General features: G+C 50.3%; 1 protein-coding gene across 1 annotated transcript in view; it reads right to left on the bottom strand.

Moving 5' to 3' along the window:
* Positions 1-21,755, bottom strand: part of TPH1 (tryptophan hydroxylase 1) — a 369,780-nt gene that overhangs the window by 215,146 nt on the left and 132,879 nt on the right. The window contains exon 3 of the mRNA XM_069623792.1: positions 7,774-7,957. Within this exon, the coding sequence (XP_069479893.1) occupies positions 7,774-7,957 (184 nt within the window). The remainder of the gene's footprint in view (positions 1-7,773; positions 7,958-21,755) is intronic.

Here is a 21,755-nt window from a genome sequence, read left to right as displayed (position 1 = left end):
TTTGTAACAGAAACATGGCTAGACAACAACTACAAGATCACCCTCAACAACTGCCTGCCTGAATACCTCAAATGCATCCAAGCAAATAGAAAAACCAAAAGAGGATGGGGGCTGGCAATCATTCACAAGGAACACCTGGATATCAAATTGGAAGACCCACTAAACATTGATAAATGCGAATCCCTAATCATACGTCTAACAGTAAGCCCCAAAACAAACCTGAAATTCATACTAATATATAGACCACCAACCTATGATGCAACCTTCATAGATGCCTTCACAGAAGCAATCACTGTCCTAGCCATCAAACTCAATCACCTGATAGTCCTTGGAGATTTCAACATCTGGTTTGAAGAAGAAACCTCGACCATGCAAAAATCACTAGCCAGCCAACTAGCAGCAATGAATCTGCAACAACTAGTCAAAGGATCAACCCACTCGGCAGGGGACACACTTGACGCAATCTTCACGGACAAACTACTCCTCACCAAGGCACCCCCAATTCAAATACCCTGGAGCGACCATCTCATCATCCCCTTCATAATCAAAGTGACCACCCCAACAAACAGTCAACCGGACAAAAAACCGAACACCATGAAAAGAAATTGGAGAACCATCAAAAACTCCAACTTGATTGAACTCCTGGAGCTTAGCAAACCACACCAAACATTCATGGAAGAAGATGACCTGGACAAAAAAGTAGCCCTGCTGCATTCCTGGATTATAACTACTATAGACAACATTGCCAAAGAAAAACACTGCATACTTCAGGCCACTACTCAAAGATACAGCGGGAAATGTAGAGGACCTCTCCAACTACAGACCCATCTCCAACATCCCATACACAGCCAAACTGCTCAAAACATACATATACAAAATGACCCAAGACTTCATAGAAGAGCACGGCCTACTAGACCAAGCACAAGTTGGCTTCAGACCAATGAGAGGAACGGAATCAGCTCTACTCTCAATATGGGACGATCTAAAAATGAATGCAGACTCAGAGAACAGCACTGCCTTGATACTCCTAGACCTATCAGCAGCATAATGAGATTAGAAGGACTGGGAATAACAGACACCGCCTTACTATGGATTAAATCTTTCCTAACAAACAGAACAGAACGAATTTGAAACCCTTCAAATCTAGCCCGAGAGATTCGACCTATGGAGTACCACAAGGATCCTCCTTCTCCCCGCTACTATTCAACATCTGCCTGTATCTACTTATTAGAATCATCAAAAGCCACGGCCTCACCTGCTACAACTACTCCAACGATACACAAATAATCTTCAAAATACAAGACAACCCGGAAATAAACTCAACGCTAGAAAACTGCCTCCGCGATGTATTCCTCTGGATGAACTCCAACTGCCTTAAAATCAACCCAGGCAAAACAGAAATAATTATCGTCACAAAAAATGGAGGAGAAAACCACTTCATCCCTTGGCCAAGGGAACTCTGGACAACCCCAGCACCCTCGCCGATTGTAAAAAACCTGGGGGTCCTGATGGACAATAATGTCACACTAGTTAGAGCCACAAGTAAACGCCCTTCTCAAGAAAAGCTCCTTCCTCCTGCGAGCGGCAAAGAGGATCCTACCATTCCTATCGCTCGCCAACAAAACAACCACCATCATCACCCTAGTCATGTCCTGAATAGACTACGCCAACAGCCTTTACTTAGGCATGCCGGAATGACTTTTAAAAAAACTACAATGCATATAAAACGTGGCAGCCAGACTGCTTCTGAAACTACCCCGAAGAGAACAAACCACACCAGCGCTGAAAACACTACATTGGCTACCAATAAAACAACAGATAAAATTCAAAACAATGTGCATCATGCTCAGAGCGGTACACAATGAAGGAGCTGAGTTCCTGAGAGACAAACTGCATCTACATCAACCAAGAACGCTCAAATCAAGCATTGACATCTGCCTGGAATCGAAACCCTACAACTAAAGAAAACTTGGAGGATCCTCCTTCTCTCACCAAGCCCTGAAAACCTGGAACAACCTTCCAAAGTACATACGCAACACAAGAAACCACCTACTATTCAGGAAACTACTCAAAATCTGGCTCTTCACGTTGTAACTAGAAAGACCAGCCGCAGGGGCACACATACAACTAAAACATCTATGAGCCTAGAGAGAGACCCAGATCCACACCAAGCAATCAATGGGGAAGAACCCTCAGGAAAATATCCCACAACATACTAAACGACTAACCGGGAGACGGCCGCAATATGACCAAAGACTGTATACATAGCAAGACAAAGACAAAAACACTAGGATGAATCATCAAGAGGACCATGACCTTAAACCATAGCCATTCCCAACAGACCTAAGGACAACAGACAGAGAGGGAAAGGAAGCCATACACCATGAGCCCCAAACCATTGGGTGAGAAAGAGAATGTTTCATCATTACACACTGTCCCCCTACCACACAGCGGGAAGCACAATACCCCATCACACAAAAACTACAACAACATCCCCAAAGATGTTCACCCCACAGAAACCAATGAACCAACGGAAAGACAGTCATGACAGGAGGAAATTAACAACTAAATACACAGGCTCGCCAAGACGGAAGCACCAGAACACCACATCAACACCACTCCGACCCTGAACCATTCAAAACCTCAACTGACCAGTGTCACACCAGATAACAAGAGAATAGAGATATTACCAACCCAGCCCCACACCAGAAGAAAGGTTCAGACGCACCTATCAATCCAAACAATACTCACTATGATACAGCGGGGTCAGTGCAGCACCAACAAAGCGAGTCGGCTCATGAGGAACCAGCATCAACCCAACCCACAGGGATAAAACTCTAAGGGAATCAGAAAGTACCTGAATCAGGACACAGACCCCACTAAGCCAACCCTCAATCTTCTGCATATTTAAACCACACAACCGTATCCCTCCCAGCAATCCGCACGCACTTTACCACACTGTATCAACAACACATAAAAGTCATCTACAGCACTCGAGGTCTCGCCGATCCGATAATAGCACCAAAGCCCAGCACTCGGTGTATACCGAGCTGAAGCTGCCAACAGCACATCACTTCTCCCACTCTCCTGCTCCCCTCCTCCAACCTAACCATACCCGTCCTTCCTGTTTACAGATCCGCCAGAGCGCCTGGGGACCAATTCCGTTGGTGACGGCACGCTATATAAGTACCTTTAACATAGCATAACATAACTTATCATTGTATGTCCTGTTCTAAAAGCCAAAGTTTGAATCTGAATTGATCTCTCAGCCTCTTCTCTTACAGGCAGTTACAAGCAGCAGATGCCTAAATGGCCTGCTTCCTAGGTTCTATCGATGAAGGACTTTCCCCTAAGATCCTGGAAGGTTCTATAACTGCGTAGGATCAGTAGGGAAACAGATAATGTTTCTTGAACTTTAATAACATCAAACTCTTTTAGAAATGCCATCCATTCCTGATCTCTTAGCCCAGATGTAACCTCTTAAATCCCATAAGAGCAAACTTCTGGAAATAGGCAAGTATATGGGATTCATCGTGGACTTAGGCATGGCTGTACCAGTCAGATTACACCCCCCTGTCAGTGAAGATCCTAATGTTAGTCAACTGACATCCTCGTAAGTGATCCTGGTGCTATGGAGATGCATGCGGAAGTGCCAGCATAGCATAGAAGTACACGTGTGTTCATGACCCCAATAGGAGCAGGTGTTTACTGAAAAGCTTTCCTCTCACACAAAGAAAAACAGGGAAAATAAAGGCACCTCATTACACTGCTAAGAGTGGAAATGTATTTGCTTGGATCCACATAACTAATTCATAGGTAAGGCAATATTCAAAGTGGCAAGACACAGTCAACTTAGTTTACCTGGCACTAAATGTAATGTGCGTGCCCCACTTCTGTGTTTTAAAGCAGATGATGAAAAGGGAGCCGTTATTCCGGTGCTTATATGCTTCCAATGATAGGAGCTAAAATCCAAAATCTGAAATCTGAAACCGCCCCACCGACCCGGCGGTGTGCACATTACCTGTGATTCTCAGATTCCAACAATAGGATTCTCCACATATTAAATAATACGTTTATTCAAAAAATGTTTTCAAACGTTTTCATGCGATGGGTAATTTACTTCTTCTCCTGCATCTATTGCTGCATGTCCATGTCCTGACACTTAGAGTATGAAGGTTATACAAATATTTCAATATAGTTCCAACATTTTCGCACTCCAAGGTAAGATTGGTAGATCTATAGTAACACCCCCTATTTATGATCAATGTACGTTCACATGATATAGTATAATAGCTTCTATTTATGAAGCTCCCCTATGTTTATAGCTAGAGATCTCTATTTTGGCACAGAAAACTTCCCCCGAAGAAGGTTCAGCTAAGAGCCTGATGGACCAAAACATGTTGTGGTAAGGATGAACAAATACTTTAATGAGACAACTTCTCTTCCACTGTTAAGAGTTTGATGCAGGGGTCAAAGTGTATGAAAAGAAGTAGTGGAACTACGTTCCCTGCTGGCTCACCCCGATACCCACAAACCTCCTTGCCACGCCCCCTCCCACACACAATGCAAACCCAATACCCGAGTCCCACCTTTGCTCTATTCCTCCCCCACCACTGTGTAAAGGCTGAACGAAACACAGTGAAAGAAAATGCTAAACCCATTTTAAAAGACCCCCATTACCTTTACTGATCGTCTCCCACAACATTCAGCTTTACACACCCTCCCCTTTCAAATCACCCACCACCTTATGGGTTATGCTAAAGATTAAAGATGCCCCTCTCACCTACCCATTAGCTGCAGGCACGGCTGTGCCTCCAGTGTTTTCACGGTAAGTTGCTTAAATGCAAAATAAAAATTATGATTACTCAGCGATAAAGGCTATGATGGCACTTAAGAATGGGCTTCGAATAACAGCAGCTCCGTGATAGCTCACCAGAATGCGAGGCTGGAGCTGATCCAGCAGGCCCCCCAGGCAGTACACTCAAGTATCAACTTCTTCCTACCCTTTTATTTAAAAACGAAACCATTCCAGAATGGTTTCTTTAAAAAAATAAAAGGATAGGAACGATAAAAATGAATTTAAAAAAAGTAGAGAAGCACCGCTCCCAACCTCTCTCACCCACTCCGAGCACTGGTTTCACTGGCCTTGAGCTGTTTATAGAGGATATTATTTACTGGAAACCCGCCTAATGTACCCTCCATGTGCTCCACCATATGACCACTTGCCTTCTCCAAAAATATGAACTCTGAGGAGTTTTGGGCTATGGAAGGATTAAGTCTTTTGCACAGTTTTTTGACTATATTGGCTTGCAGGATGTGGGTGGGTAACAAGACTAGGCGGAGGGGTTTTGGGTTTAAGAAAGTCATCAAGCTGACCATGGGTGGAAGGGGACTCCTCCGCAGGAACGCCTTTCTGAGCAAACTCTTTTCCTTTTTTATTTATATTATGTGCAGAGAATGCATCAAGAATATACACATCGCCTTCAAAGATAATTTGCACACCCTCAATCATTTTTGCTATTGTGTCCGTCCCGTGTCAATTATAGCCTACTGTTTAATTTCTACACTAGAATCTCCTCCATAAATAACCAAAAACTGGTGGGGAAAAAACAGAACAGGGAACAAACCCTGAACAATGAAACATCCCAAGTGCCTCCCCAGCAAGCAAAAGCCCTTCCTCTTGAATTAGGCTCTTATAAGTCTCGTCCCTGAAATTACAAACAAAAGACACCTTCTTTAAAGAGGTGCTCTGTCTACACCATTACCTCCAAGGCCTCCGATAGTGACTCATTTAGTTCACTCCCTTGGCTATTTTCTCTGGGCTTTCAAACTATTGCACCCCCAAATATCTCAGAGTACCCTTCCAACACCCTTCCCAAATCTGCACACTCTACAGTTTCCCCAACACAGCTAATTTCCCAGTGGCATGCTTGGCATGGACTCTGTCCGACACCAACAACTGCTTTATGGGCTGCCCCCCCTCTCAAAGCTGCATTGACGCTCCTGATCTTTGCAAATCTCATTGTAGAATGTCCCCATGCAATCTTGAAACACCTTAGATACCAATCTTCATGCCATCCTCAGCGGCCTGCATACTGCAATAGCGTCCTCGCCACAGTGCATCCCTCCTTCTGTGCCAGACTCCTTTAAGGGCCCCTTCTGAAGCTAGAGCTAGGCTTTTCTGGGAATCATCTGCTTATACCACTTCTCCCAAACTCCATCACTCTGCTGCAGTCCCTCCCTTACTTTAAAAGCCGGAAGAGCAAAAATCTACATAGAGACTGACCAACCTTACAGTACACCTGCCATTGGTCTATCCATTGTCCAATGAAGTCCAGATCAATCTGTCCCATTTCTTATATTATGAGTAAAGGTATGGTTCGGAGGAATCAAATGAGTGTTGCGTTGCTTTAGTTCTGGCAATGACACGGTGTATCAGTCAGAGCTTCGACTGGTTCTGACCATTTACCGATTCTGCTCTCAGCCAGTGCTAAAGTAGAGGGTACACGTGGGTGGACTGCGTCCAACCACTTTTTTCAGAGGGTGGACTTAGTCCCCCCAGCTAAAATAAACAACATTGAAAGTCTTCCGTGAATTTATGAATTACAGCCAATCTCGGGCATCGAACCGCAATCGTCAGGTTTGCAGGCAGGCACTTCACCACTGCACTATATAAGCTGATGCAAGACAAAAAACAACTAAAGGTGAAATGTCCCATTTCGATACTGCATGTTCCAGGGAAAACATTTGTGTTGGTTCTTGGAGTTTAAAACATGCACATCTTTTAACATTTTCAAAAACACTATTAGAAGAAAATATCCATTTTGTGTGTGTGTTGATTTTATGAAAGGCAAATGCCATTCGCTCTGTGGAATTTGGGTGGTTATGCAAAGCCAAATTAATGAAATGTGCACATTTCACCTTGATATGCTAATTTCTGGCGACGTCACATCCCTTTGCATTTATTGATGAGTCCCCCCACTTTTATTTTTAGGACTTGACCCCTGCTCTCAGTCCAGTTCTTTCAAACATTCCTTTGATTTTGTGGTGGGTCAGGAGAACGTTCATACTTTATTCATACATTTCTTAAGTCTATTTTGTTTTGTGTGGGACAGAATTCATAATGTAGTGACCTTTGCGGTGTCCCTTTTCATGAAGCCACTATCCTGCCCACCATTGAAAGGACATTCTTTTATATTAAAAACAGTTCTGGCAAGTGTTGAGTTAAACTAATTGACAAACACAATTTGTGTAATTTGTAAAACCTGCCCTTACAAACGGGTATTAAAACGTGCAATTCAATTAAATGATACTCCGACAATAACATTGTATGATGTTCGGATGTACTGTGGTTGAAAAATACCCGCATACACTAATTCTGGCAATGAATGCTTAATAGGAGACACACAATGTAAGGAAGTACCCTGGTGGGGATCCCATGTGACCAGTTTACACATTGATTCTCGATTATCCAGTTGCTTTTTAACATCTGCTGGACTACTCTGGAAAACAATCCAGCTAATCCCATAGGGTTGTGCCTTCACACTGCTAACAGGTTTGTCGTGGTTGTCTAAGGACTTGTTAAGCGTTTCCTTTGTTTTATCAGCTGGACATACATAGTGCATTGGATATAGGACACAATTACCATATGATGCAACTGCACCCTCTGGAATTCAACTGGAATTTCTACCAGGGTTGTCTGAACTCTAAACAGGACAAGGTATTGAGTTAGCTGCACTGGAAGTATATGTCCAGTACTGCGACAAGTCTTACCATCCTCGTGCACACTGAAATGGTCTGGTGGATTCATGGGTAGAGCGTTAACGTGGGAGGTGAGCAGCTGGAAGATTTCATTCAGTTGCTCTCGGTTACTCTCACAGTCTACAAAGATCTCAAGCTCAGAGTTTCTTCTCTTGGACTTTCGTGACTCGATGTGGACCAGATTCGCCTGTTTCTCCTGCCAAGAAAAAAGGAGCGGTAAAGAGAAAGCAGAAATGTCAACATTGGATAGATCTGGGAGAGGATGGTGTCAAGGAACATGACCTTCACATACACACAATGGTGTCCGGTCAAAATGTCGAATACATTGTTTCAAAATACAATAGTTTAGAAACAAAAGGACCGGGAAAAAAATAGTCGAATGCCTTTCTTTTAAATGTCTTTTTTTTTGCTTTCGTATGGGAAAAAAACAGTTTTTTACACTAAATACAGGGGTATGGGGTGGAACCCCCCCCAAAAAAATGTACATTTGTCTTTTTTTCTGGTCCTTTTGGTTCGGAACTATTGCATTCGAAACAATTGCATTCGACCCTTTCATCTACAACCCACGCAATACCACAAAACATTCGGAAGCGTGCAGTCAGGTGTTTTCGTGTGTAAGCTAGTCGATACTTTTGGCACCAATCAATTTTTGAAGACCTGCTCACAGTTGTCTTTATCGTATTCATTGCTTTTTGCATTAATGAAACAACTCAAATGTGATGGATGGAAAACCGTGAGCCAGTCATAACCAGGCGCCAGTAACTGTCATCACTGGGATATTCTCTTTGCCACCAGAGTGCTTATTCTTCCTCTTTCTAGATCAGCTACTCCCCATCGTATCTTCTCAATTCGTTAGTTCTTTGGCCTCTTCTTTCATTCTCACTTCTCCCTACCCCTCACTTTTGCCATTTTTCTTTTTCTTTCACCACAGAGTACGGTATGGTTACTCCGGGTGAGGGCACAATTCACCAAGTTCTTGCACTAGGCAACAGCACCATCATATTTAAGTGCCTACTCAACGCCAAAATGACCGACTTGACTGATCACATTTGGGGCTTTATTTCGATGAAGCATAAAAGTGGCACAGTTAATGGGTTTGCCCTACGAAGGTTTTTGTTGCAATATGCCACTACCTGTCATAGGAGGGGGGTGTGGCATCCTAGGCAACCATGAAGGGTGCAGTTCTGCAGGTAAATTATGAGAGTGATGTATTTAACTGCTACACAGCACTCTAGTCCAATGCTTGCCATTTGCAGCTTAAATACTGGCTTCAGATTGAAATATATTTGCTGAAAGTGCACAGCCTGTATAATACATATGTGTCACAATGTCACATGATATACATATGTGCAAGATAAACGAGTGAGAGCGACTACCCTTCTCCAAATCTGCTTTGTTTCAGAAAAATGCACCACTTTCTCTATTACAAAAATAGATTGTAAATATATATCACATGTTCTCTCCAACATTTCAAATAAAACACATTTTAGTCATAAATGTATACATCAACATAAACACCATTAAGATTACTCATGTGTCCTTTGTTGCAGGCACTTTTATACAAGGTGCGTCTAAGATGACTTCATGACGATATTTTGCAACGGGTGAGGTTAGTATGTGACACAGTTGTTGTGTTTGCTGGATTGACTGCCTAGAACAGTCAGCAGTTTTTCTATTTCATTCCATACTGTCAAGATCACGGGGCTTTTTGATTTTTCAGAGGCTTTTGCTATGGTCTCTATTTATCTAGGTTTTCTATTTCAAAGCACAAGGATTGTCGACATATGTTCCATATGTTTCGCCCCTTCCAAACACATTAGGTGCTATCCCCAGTATCTTTTCCTGATGTGGCCATCTTCAGGACAAAGGGATTTCTTGAATGGTTGCAAAAGGTCACTGGAACCCTTTGGGTGTCGTCTCACACACACTGTTTTTTGAAAAACAGTCGGATCAGAGTCTTTTTCCTCTTTTTTCCTGCAAATCTGATTTCTTTAATGCAGTACGGCACTGGTTAATGTTGCCTGCGCTATTAGCACTTGCGCTGGTGACTGACAGGGTAATTCATAGAATTTCGCAGAAAAGTGTCGCAAGCGGCTGGTGCAGAGTGTCCGCGTGCGATTGACTGCGCCAGGCACGTGCGCTAAAACCGATTTCCGCGCACAGCGTATTCATGGATTTTAGGCTCCCAAACCAGCCGTGGCGCAGAGTATCGCAGCGACCCTGCAGCAGCGCCAGTAACGCCCCCAAGAACGCCCTCGCGCAAGGAAAAGCCATCAAAATCGCCCAATCATCTCAAAGGGCTGCGCTAACCCTGGACCAGTTTACAGGGCTGGCAAACAAGGAACGCAAAGCGGGTAACGTGCATATCAGGGGTACGCGTGAAGTTATACACGCGATTAGCCAGGGTACGTGTATTACAGGGGTACGCGGGAAGTTTAACACGCGATTGGCCAGGGTACGTGTATTACAGGGGTATGCGGGAAGTTTAACATGCGATTAGCCAGGGTACGTGTATTACAGGGGTACGCGGGAAGTTTAACACGCGATTGGCCAGGGTACGTGTATTACAGGGGTATGCGGGAAGTTTTACATGCGATTAGCCAGGGTACGTGTATTACAGGGGTACGCGGGAAGTTGAACACGAGATTGCCCAGGGTACGTGTATTACAGGGGTAGGCGGGAAGTTTCACACGCCATTAGCCAGGGCACGTGTATCACAGGGGTACGCGGGAATTATCACATGCGATTTGGCTGTGTACGTGTATTACAGGGGTACACGGGAAGTTTTACACGCGATTCGGCTGGGTACGTGTATTACAGGGATGCGATTTGGCCAGGTACGTGTATTACAGGGGTGCGCAGGAATTATCACACGCGATTTGGCTGGGTACGTGTATTACAGGGGTGCGTGGGAATCATCACACGCGATTTGGCTGGGTACGTGTATTACAGGGGTGCGTGGGAAGTCACACGCGATTAGGCTGGGTGGGTCCTCACAGGTGTTCCCTGTACACCCTCCACGGCCCCTGCAGGCAGCCTACAAAACAGGGGACTACCCTGCACACCTGCTCATGTCCCCCTGCACCCCCACCCCCCAGCAGTGCAGGGGCAGCCTCCACCAGGCCCCCACCCATGCCTCCCACCACCCCCAACCCCCAGCAGTGCAGGGGCAGCCTCCACCAGGCCCCCACCCATGTCTCCCACCACCCCCACCCCCCCGCCACCAGGGGCACCCTCCACCAGGCCCCCACCCATGCCTCCCACCACCCCCAACCCCCAGCAGTGCAGGGGCAGCCTCCACCAGGCCCCCACCCATGCCTCCCACCACCCCCACCCCCCAGCAGTGCAGGGGCAGCCTCCACCAGGCCCCCACCCATGTCTCCCACCACCCCCACCCCCCCCGCCACCAGGGGCAGCCTCCACCAGGCCCCCACCCATGCCTCCCACCACCCCCAACCCCCAGCAGTGCAGGGGCAGCCTCCACCAGGCCCCCACCCATGTCTCCCACCACCCCCACCCTCCCGCCACCAGGGGCAGCCTCCACCAGGCCCCCACCCATGCCTCCCACCACCCCCAACCCCCAGCAGTGCAGGGGCAGCCTCCACCAGGCCCCCACCCATGTCTCCCACCACCCCCACCCCCCCGCCACCAGGGGCACCCTCCTCCAGGCCCCCACCCATGTCTCACACCACCCCCACCCCCCCCCGCCACCAGGGGCAGCCTCCACCAGGCCCCCACCCATGTCTCCCACCACCCCCACCAGTGCAGGGGCACCCTCCACCAGGCCCCCACCCATGTCTCCCAACACCCCCACCCACCAGCACTGTGGGGCACGTGGCCAGCAGGCAGTCAGGCAGCAGCAGGTGGGAGCGTGCTCAGGGCTCTGGGGGGCAGTAATTTGGCCTCCTGGCCAGGAGCGTGGTCTCTCGTGTGTGAACGCGTGGACAGCCTGATAGGGAGTGAAATCCCACACGTCAGCAAAGGCCCTTAGCGCGTAAACCCGTCAACAGCATATGCGCGCCTATAGTCACCTGCACGTGCAGGAAATTGTTGCGTGACACGTCCCAGTGTCAAAGCGTGTGATTGGTGAAAATGGATCTACACGCAGAAGTGACAAAGCGTGTGATTGGTGAAAATGGATCTACACGCAGAAGTGACAAAGCGTGTGATTGGTGAAAATGGATCTACACGCAGAAGTGACAAAGCATGTGATTGGTGAAAATGGATCTACACGCAGGAGTGACAAAGCGTGTGATTGGTGAACGTACACGCCGCGTAAGTGACGCTGTACGTGTGGGCCAGTATATAAGGTACATGTAGAACACCATTTCCTTGTACGTGCTTTTCGTGGAGAGCGAGTGGGTGAATTCTGTACTTCTTGTCGTTTCACACGCGATTTACTTCACAGCGTTTCCAGTTCGTATTCCCTGTTACCTCTGACAGCTTTTTCTCTTTTTTCTCTTTTACTGGTTTACCTGGGCCTGTTCCCTCAAACAGTGTCCCCTTCTACTGTTGTCCTGTCTTCTCAGACAGCGTACACATCTTCTTTTGGCGGGGGTTTAGACAGCCAAACGCGCTCATTTATCACGCTCTTTTACCTGGCAGACGGTGAGTCACGCACGTATCCAACTTCTGTGCTTGCCCCGTGTGTAGCCTACCCCTTCAGAGGTCATTCTAGGCTGCGTGTGACACGCATACGTTCATTCTTGTGTTACTGGGTGCCACAGCGTAGTGCAGGTTTTTCTTTCTGCACACGTGGTCTAGGAGGGGTTGCGTGCACGTCATCTCCCTTTTTTGGGCCTCCTGTGCGTTGCGTGACCCGTCATCTTTCCCCAGGGGTTACAATCAGCCGTGCTAGAGCACTAGGGTACAATTACCATCTGGTACCCAACCCCTTTGACCCCCAATTGCCCAGGACAATTGTCTACAGCCACTCCCATACGCACATTAATATCAGTGCCATGGCTGGGAGGCGAGGATTCCGTAAGGGTGGCAACGGTGGAAGAGCCACAAGTGGTGGCCGTTGTGGATCCGGTAGGGGACGTGGTCGTAACTTGCAGGGTGAGCCTGTCCCCCCATGTGTGGAGGACCAGTCAAGGGCACCCATCATCCCCCCCCCCCTCCCGTTGAGGCTGAAGTGGCTGACACCATCCATGCTCAGCCCTTGTTGGACCAGCCCATTGTGGCACCAGACCTGGCTGACTCCATGGCTGACTTCCAGGTCAGCAGGGCTACGACACGTGCGCTGGTGCACGTTGATGCCATCATGCCACGTGGATCTGGGGCAGCAAGGTCATCTGCTGCACCAAGGAGGCAGGGCGGAGAGGCTGCAGGGGCAGCTGCGGCTCCATCCACCCCAGCCCTCACACACCCAGCCAGGACAGTGTCGGTCCTAGTCCATGCTGCTGACATTCCCCCTGACACCATCACACTAGAGCCAATGCCTGCACCAACTCCCATGCTGAGTGTGCAATCCCACACTCCTGATACAGAGTCCACCAGGGCTCCTGCCCCTAGTGTCCAGAGCGGCGCAGGACACTCAGGATCACCACCACCTTCCAAGCGGAAGAGGAAGAGTGCTCGTCCGGCACAGGCTGATGCCCCAGACACGGCTACACAGTCCGGCCCGTCCAGGAAGCCCAGCTTCACGGATGACGAACTGAATGCACTTGTCGAGTATGTGTCCGGACATGACAACGAGATGGTCATTGTTGCAGGATCCAAGACCACACCTGCACAACGCCAGGCACACTGGCAGACCGTTGCGGACATCGTAAGTGCCCTTGGAATCGTGAGGCGCACAGCCAATGATTGCTATAAGCGCTGGAATGACCTAAAGCGCAGGGCAAAGAGTAAGCTGGCCTCAAGTCATGCCGCAACTCTAGTGACTGGAGGTGGGTCTCCAGTAGTAGACATGGAACTCACTCCACATGAGTCAGTCGCTGGGACCTACGTCACGGAGGAACAGATCCAAGGCGTGGGAGATCTGGCTGATTACGAGGCATTGTCCGGTGAGTGCACATGCATGTGTGTGTCATCCATGTGCATGGTGTGTGTGTGAGGGCTTCTGTTCGGGTGCCAGGTGAGAGTGTGTGCGCCTGAGTCGTATGGGTCAGCCATGTGCTTCATGCAATCCTTCCTGCGCAGCTGCATTTGGCCATAGGAGTATCCCTTCTGCCAACAGTAGACATCTAGCACAACTGCACGCCAGTTGCCCTTGAAGTGTCACCTTGACACAACATATTTGCTTCTTTTTCACTGTTCATTCAGTCAGTTTGTTTGCATTCCACCACTTTCACTAGGCATGTCGCTGTCCACTAGTCACATGTCTGACATGGGTATGGTAAAGTGGAGTGACTTTGTTACCTGGATATCATTTGTACACACATGTCCCTGTGCAATTTGACCATTTCAGACTGGCAGCTCCAGGTGAAAAATCTGACCTGTTAGAATTAGAAAAGCTATTACATGCGGGAACTGGACTGAATGAATAGGTGCTGCCCTCCTCTCCATCTTCACTCAATAGCAATGGTACATGCCATCTGTGTGATGGCATGTGTGTTTCACCTGCCAATCACAGGCCAATGTGTGATGCCACTGCCAGGCAGCATGCAGAAAATGTGTTCATCTTCCATCTTGGTGTCATCAGTGTGTGCCATTTGCCTGCACTTCATACGCAGTGAGGGTGCATGCATGGGAGGGTTTTAGTCATGTGGGACATGTGTCAATCAAGTACTGGTTCTCTTGCTTCTCAGCCCTCAATGTGTGCCATGGTGCTAATGCCTGTTTCCATTTCTTTGTTTACATGTCTTTGCAGGGGAAGACGCACCTGATACTGCTGGGGTTGTGGAGATGGCGCAGACCCAGGAGGTGTCCCAGGGCCGACCAACCACCAGTGAGGGACGTGGTGTGGTGGTGGGGGAGAACCCACAAGTGCTGCAGGTCGTGCTCTCAAGGGGTGTCTCTGGCTGCACCTCCCCCGAGCTGTACTCAGGTGTTGATTCGGATGAGACCTACGTGCCGTCGCAGGTGAGTGTTCCAGGGAGGGATTCTGTTCTGTCTCACCCACCTGCACCAGGGTCAGTACCCTCCATGGGGATGTCAGTGTTGGCAGCTACGCCTTCGGTGGTTACGGTTGCAGGGTCACACTCCGCGACATCTGATCCTGTTCCTGGGCCAGCAGATCAGAGGGGGAATGCAGTCCTGCAGCCTCAGGCAGTGCCGGCACAGCAAGGCGCAGTTCGCCTTGCCCCAGACAGGTGTGGTGCCCGCCGACGTGGTGGCCGTACGCCACCCGGCAATACCGCATGGGAGCAATCCATTTACGGTATGGCTACCCAACAGGCTGCATCATCCGAGATGATGGCTCAGGCCATGGATAGGGTGGCCACTTCCATTGTCCCCCCAGAAAGGCTGATGGAGCGACTAGAGCAGGCAACCGACTCCATCTGCCAGTCACACAGGGAGGACATGTTGGGGTCCAACAGGGACAGGCGGGCGGCACTGGCGACTCTGCAGGAGGCCATCTCCATTGAGTCCCAGGGCCACAGGGAAGCCCTGAGGCAGGAGCTCCTACACCTCAGGACGACTCTTGTTGAGCTTGAGGCTTCAACACACCAAAGGACAGAACAGCAGCTGGAGCGTCTCACCCGTACGCTCTCAGCTGAGATGCAGGCAACGAGGGCGGAGGTCCGGGCATCCCGTGAGTTGTTGCATGGGGACCTCCGCACACTCATCCTCCAGAACCAGACCTACCACACCCGCATGCTTGCAGCCATGGAGGAGCAGACTAGGGCCTTGCGTGGGCTGCCTCCCATAGTGCAACCACCTCCGGATGCAGCTGCACAGGGTGATAATAGCGACAGCAGTGATACTCCCACAATAGGGTAGCCGTGTGGGCCATGAGCCCATGGAGGTGTTTTATCTTCCCAGGATCCACGCAGGTGGGTTCTGGTGTGCATCCTGTCCTCGGACCTCCTGGGTGGCCTCCCCAACCCCCCCGGGCCCATCAATGGCCATTTTTGATTGTTTCTTATTTTTATTTTGATTTCTTTTATTCCCAATTTTTTTGGGACGATCTGTTGGCTTCGATCTGTTGGCTTCGATCTGTTGGCTTCGATCTGTTGGCTTCCGTGGTTCCTGTGGGCATACGCTGCATTGTGGCTGGGCACATGCAGGCTTGTAATGTATTTGGTTCAGATGCTTGGGTTTGAGTCACACACACCCCTCCTGCTTCCCGTTTCCATGGGCTTGCAAAGGGTGTGCCCAAGTGACAGTGAATTACACAGTGACGTTGGACTCCCATGAGCTGTGTGGCCAGTCTGTAGTCAATACTGTGTATACATTCATAGTGCATATTGCTGTTGTGTTGTACACTGCATGTTGCATTGATGTGTAACTCTTCTTCTGTGTCTACCTCCCAATTTGCAGGTCCCTTCCTCAAGTCCACACAAGGACCTCTAGTCTGGAGATGGGGACCATGTTGGCAGCAGTGCACCTACAACTCTACATGGCGCCAACACTGCACAGTTGGTAGTGGTGGGAGTGCAGGCATTTCCAGGTGGTGAGACTACTAATATGTAACATTTGTGATGTCATGTTAATGGTACTACGTGCTCAAGTATGTTGTTGGTCCGGCATTGCTGTGAGCATTTCAGGTGTTGCAGGTTTCTAATAGTGCCACTGTACATAGTGAGAGTGATGTCATGTTGTGGGGATTACTTTGTTTACCTGCAATTAGCATGACATGGCACGGTGTGTCGTGTGGCAGTGCTGGGGTTGGGTTGGCTGACATGGCACTGTCCTCTTGTTAAATTTTGCAAGTGGGTATTCATTTTAGCTGCTTCAATGTGTAACTTCACAAAACTGCATTGGTGGTGTCTGTGTGGGTAGGGATGCACACATTGTGACACTTCCAGGTGAACAATCTCAGGCTGACATGGTATTCCCGGTTCATTCTCCAGACATTCAGGATCAGTGTCAGGTTGAGTCATCATTGATTGTCAGATGGAATGTGCCAGGGCAGTGTGCACTCCACAGGGGTGTGATTTCTATGTGAAGTAATTAGCCACTAGCTGTGTACGGGCTGCCTCCCCCCGTGCCCTTTCCCCTCCCATGCGCAGCGGCTGTGCATGTGGTTGGGGATGTGGGGCCACCACCATGTCCACGGCCAGGCCCCGGCGTGTTGCAACGTTGTGCAGGACACATGCTGCCACTATGATCCTGCACACTACTGGGGGAGCGTATAACAGCTGCCCGCCAGAACGGTCAAGGGAGCGAAAGCGTGACTTTAGCACTCCGAATGTGCGCTCCACTATGCCCCTGGTTGTAATGTGGGCTGTGTTATATCTTACCTGGGGTGGCGTGGTGGGGTTCCGAATTGGCGTCATCATGTGGGGGCTGAGAGGGTAGGCACTGTCCCCTGTGGAGGTGGGGATTGGTATCATTGGTGAGGTTGTGACCTTGCTCAGTATCCAACATGCATGCATGTGCAGTGGCATACATACTCACCAAGCAGCCATGTATCGCCATGCCGCCCAGCTTCTAGGTCCCGGCTTAGGGTGGACATTCGGTAAATGAAGCTGTCGTGGGTGGAGCCGGGATAGTTGGCATATACTGAGGTGATGATTCCCTTGGCATTACATGCTACCTGCACGTTGATGGAATGCCAGTGCTTGCGGTTCCTATAGATGTGCTCAGATGCCCTGGGGGGACGTAGAGCCACATGGGTGCAGTCGATGGCACCTAGCACTTTGGGGAATCGTGCCACTGCGTAAAAATCCAGGGCGGCAGCATGCCTTTCTGCAGGTGTTCTGGGCAGGTATATGTGCCTGCGGACTGATGGGCGTGAAGTCATGATGTTCAAGACCTGGTGTAGGCAGCGTGACTGGGTGGCCTGTGACACCCCACCCACTATGGCACTTGTCCGCTGAAATGATCCAGTGGCTAAGAAGTGCAGTACATTGAGGACCTTCTCCAGGGGGCTGAGTGCTTTGGAGCACAGGGTGGGTGATGTGAGGTCATCCTCCCACTCACTCACCAGGTCCAGTATGATGTGTGGTGGAAACCTGTACCTCCCATACACCTGGTCATCAGGCATCCCGAAAAGGCTGGTTCTGGGTGTGAATATTCTGGCCCTGACTATCCTCCTCCTCCTCCTTTGGTAGCCCACTGCCACTGCTGCTAGGAACGGTATGTTCATCCTGGCGTCTGAGCTTGTTATTGTTAAAGTCCGCAATTTTATGCTTTGCGCGTGTTCTAGGCGAGCGTGTGACCCGCGCACCCCTGGAATCCAGTTCCCAGTCCAATAGCGTGTGGAAATTCACACGCACCACGGGATACAGCGTGTGACCCGCGCACCCCTGGAATCCAGTTCCCAGTCCAATAGCGTGTGGAAATTCACACGCACCACGGGATACAGCGTGTGACCCGCGCACCCCTGGAATCCAGTTCCCAGTCCAATAGCGTGTGGAAATTCACACGCACCACGGGATACAGCGTGTGACCCGCGCACCCCTGGAATCCAGTTCCCAGTCCAATAGCGTTTGGTAATTCACACGCACCACGGGATACAGCGTGTGACCCGCGCACCCCTGGAATCCAGTTCCCAGTCCAATAGCGTGTGGAAATTCACACGCACCACGGGATACAGGTTCGCTGACGTACTTGCGTGTGTAAGTGGCCGCGCACCCATTAAATACACGTACATAGGCCAATCGCGTGTACGCGCACTTTTGTCCAATTACACGCGATGACACTCTGACGTGCAGTATCTCCACGTGTGCCCCGTCATCACGTGCTGAGTGGGGAACACCCGTGCGGGTCACGTCACAGACGCGCTTACGCGCTGAGGGACTCTGGTCCAATAGAATCGCGTATGCGTGCTGACGCGCTTACGCGCTAAGGGCCTTTCCTCGGATTTCACGCTGACGTGCAGGATATTCACGTGCCAAATCACTCCGTATCAAGCTGGCCACGCGAAAACACACGGAAGCCCACGCTCCTTCCCAGAAGGCCGAGTTACTGCCCCCCAGTGCCCCGAGCAGCCTCCCACATGCCATCTGCTGCTGCCTGCCTGCCTGCCTGCCTGCTGCCACCGTGCCCTGCCATTTGGTGCTTGCACATCCGCCATCTGCAGGGGTCCAGTTGCTGTGTCCACCCCTGCTGGAACTGAAGACTCCCGACTGGGATTACATCGCTCCACAGCCCAGCCCCAGGACCCAGTTGCCCACCCACACCTGCCTCTGGGGTTGCCATGTCGGGCACTTCCACATCTGGCACCAGTGGCAACCCCAGGCCAGAGGGGCAGAGGGGCACCAGCTTCACTGTCACCGAAGTTGGTGTCCTGGTGGAGCATGTCCTGGGGCAGTATGATGCCCTCTTTGGATCGTCCCGCGCCAGCAAGGAAGGACGGCAGAGGATCTGGGCCGACTGTGTGGTTGCCATCAACGCGGAGGGGGTGGCAACCCGCGACGTCCTGAAGATCAAGAAGCGCTGGGAGGACTTGAGGTCCAGGACCCTTGTGAAGGCCCGGCGCCTCGTGGAGGGGGGCCGGGGCCGCATGAGTTCCATCCAGATGAGGGTCCTGGAACGCGTACGCCCAGATCCTTGAGAGGGAGGCCCGTCTGGAGTTGAGCGGTAAGTGTCCATGCATTACTGTGTGAGACAGGGCATGTTGCGGTGTGCTGGTTCTATGATACTTGCCTGTATGTGTGCCATAGGCCATGTATGCATGTATGTGTGCAGGGACATCATGGTAATGCATGTGCGACCAGTGATGTGTGATGCACATGGTTGTTGCATGTGTTGAAATGCCGCATGGGGAGCCCTATTCAGATTTTGAACATGAGAGCATGCCAGTCTCTGTACCTGGACATGGGTGGGGGTGAGGGATGGGTGCTGATGCCAGGTACATATATGGTAGCCATGTCTGTGTGCCTGACCTGCGTGTCTGTGACTTGTGCATGCCATGGATGCATGACACATGTGTGTGACAATGCAGAGATTCAGTAAAGCAGCCAAATTACCCTTGTATCCGCTGTGTTTGGTGTGTTTGGGGCCAGATGGATGTGACTGAGGTGAAGTGTGTGCATGTGATGGGCATGAGCCATGATGCATGTGAGTTACATATCATTGAATGTTTCAAGAGTCCATTGGACATGCATGGAAATGTCCATGGCATGCACCATGCCTGTTACTGTGTGTGTTTTGCCTGGACTGACCCATGTGTTGTGGAGGGACATGATGGAAGTGTACTTTGACAGTGGTGCTCATCTGCTATTGCTTCCTGTCTAGGGGACCATTGTACAGTGCCCTGATGCTTGTGTTCTTTGTCTCCCTCTACGCAGCGGCTAGTGAAGAAGAGGGTGGAGACGGCGCTGTGGAGCAAGGCGGCGGGGATGCCCCCACGGCTGCAGCGGAAGGGGTGGGTGAGCCCCCACAGGGGCCTGCTACGGTGGGAGACGGTGAGGAGCCATCCAGGTTGGTGGTTTGCACAGAGGAGGAGGAGGCCGCCACTGGGGCACACATGGGGCCTGGTGGGGGCATCCCTGCTGGTGCAAGTGGTGCAGTCCAGGGCCAGGGGCAGGAGGCAGCACAGGTCACCGTGGAGGGGCCTGTGCATGTCGCTGTCCCTGACCCTGTGAGTGCACCACCATGCACCAGCAGGGATGCCCCGTCCCAGGCCTGTCCGCAGGTAGAGGGGATGTCCATGTCACCTGACTCCCCTCCACCTGCGGACGTGGGAACCCCTGGCCGTGCGGAGAAGGTCCTGATTGGGGTCGCGATGCGCACGGCTGTGATTCGTGATGCCGTGCGTGCTTCCCGGGAGGAGCACGCACGTCATCACGAAGTGCACCGTGCCGACGTGGCCCAATTGGGATCGGCCATGTTCGGGGGTTTCCTGCATGTGTTGGCCAATGTGGCGGCCCTCTCCTCCTCTGTGCAGGCTATCCACCAGTCGTTCTCCTTGCCGTCTTCCAGCCCAGATGCCACCAGGGCCCCCTGTGTACCTGCCCCGACCAATGCAGCCAGCTCGGTGGGGATCCCATCCCTGCCACAGTCGGGAGTCAGAGATCCAGCAGGGGTGGACACCAGAGCAACTGGACCCCAGCAGATGGAGGATGTGACGGCATCATCGGGCAGGGCACGTGCACGACGGCGTCGGTGGTTTCCATCAGCCTGGATGCCGTCGTGCTGGCACAGGCAGTTGCGTCGGAGGCAGCAGCAGGCTCAACGTGGGAGGCATCATGGCTCGGGGCCATCAACATCAGGGGTGCAGGCATCGGCCGGAGGGCAGGAGAACCCTGGAATGGGAGTGGCTTCCGTGTGGGAGAGGTTGTGCCAGCGGATAGGTGCGGAGCGGCAGCGGGCAGAGGAGGAACGGCTCACGATGGTCAGGGCGGAGGACTCCATGCGGAGGGCGCTGAGGCGGGCTGAGTGCCTCGAGGGTCTTCGCAGGGAGTTTGAGCTTGACACTGCGTTATCCCTGCGGGACCTCGGGGCCAGGGAACATGCCCGCCTCCAAGCCATTGACCAGGAGTTCGATGATGCCCTGGCCCATGACAACAACCAGTGAGCCGTCCGAATAGCCCGCTGCCTTTGTATATAGTTGTATAGTTAGGGTTAGGTTTCCTTTGTTTTTTTGATTTTTTTTTGGTTGCGATTGGACAATGCACCACTTTTTTGTATATAGTTCACTTTTTAGTTAGTAGTCAGTTAGGTTTAATTTGGTAGGGCTCATGGACCCAGGATGATCTTCTTCATTGGCTTATTTTAATTTTTCAGATTATTTTCTTGGACATTCATCTTGTTTTGTTTGATTTGCTTTGTGTTTTTTCTTATTTCATTTCCATTCTACTTGCTGTTAAATACATATTATTTTTTTAATCTTCAATGTGTCGTATCATCTCATTGCTTTCAGGCATGTCATGTTGGGTGTTTTGTCATTCACTTGCAGCCATTGTGTGTGACAGACATGTGTTAAATTGCATTAT

Source organism: Ambystoma mexicanum, chromosome 11 (genome assembly GCF_040938575.1).
Source record: "Ambystoma mexicanum isolate Mex_15411 chromosome 11, UKY_AmexF1_1, whole genome shotgun sequence".
In the NCBI taxonomy this organism is placed as follows: domain Eukaryota; kingdom Metazoa; phylum Chordata; class Amphibia; order Caudata; family Ambystomatidae; genus Ambystoma; species Ambystoma mexicanum.
This window is presented reverse-complemented; position numbering and strand designations above follow the sequence as displayed.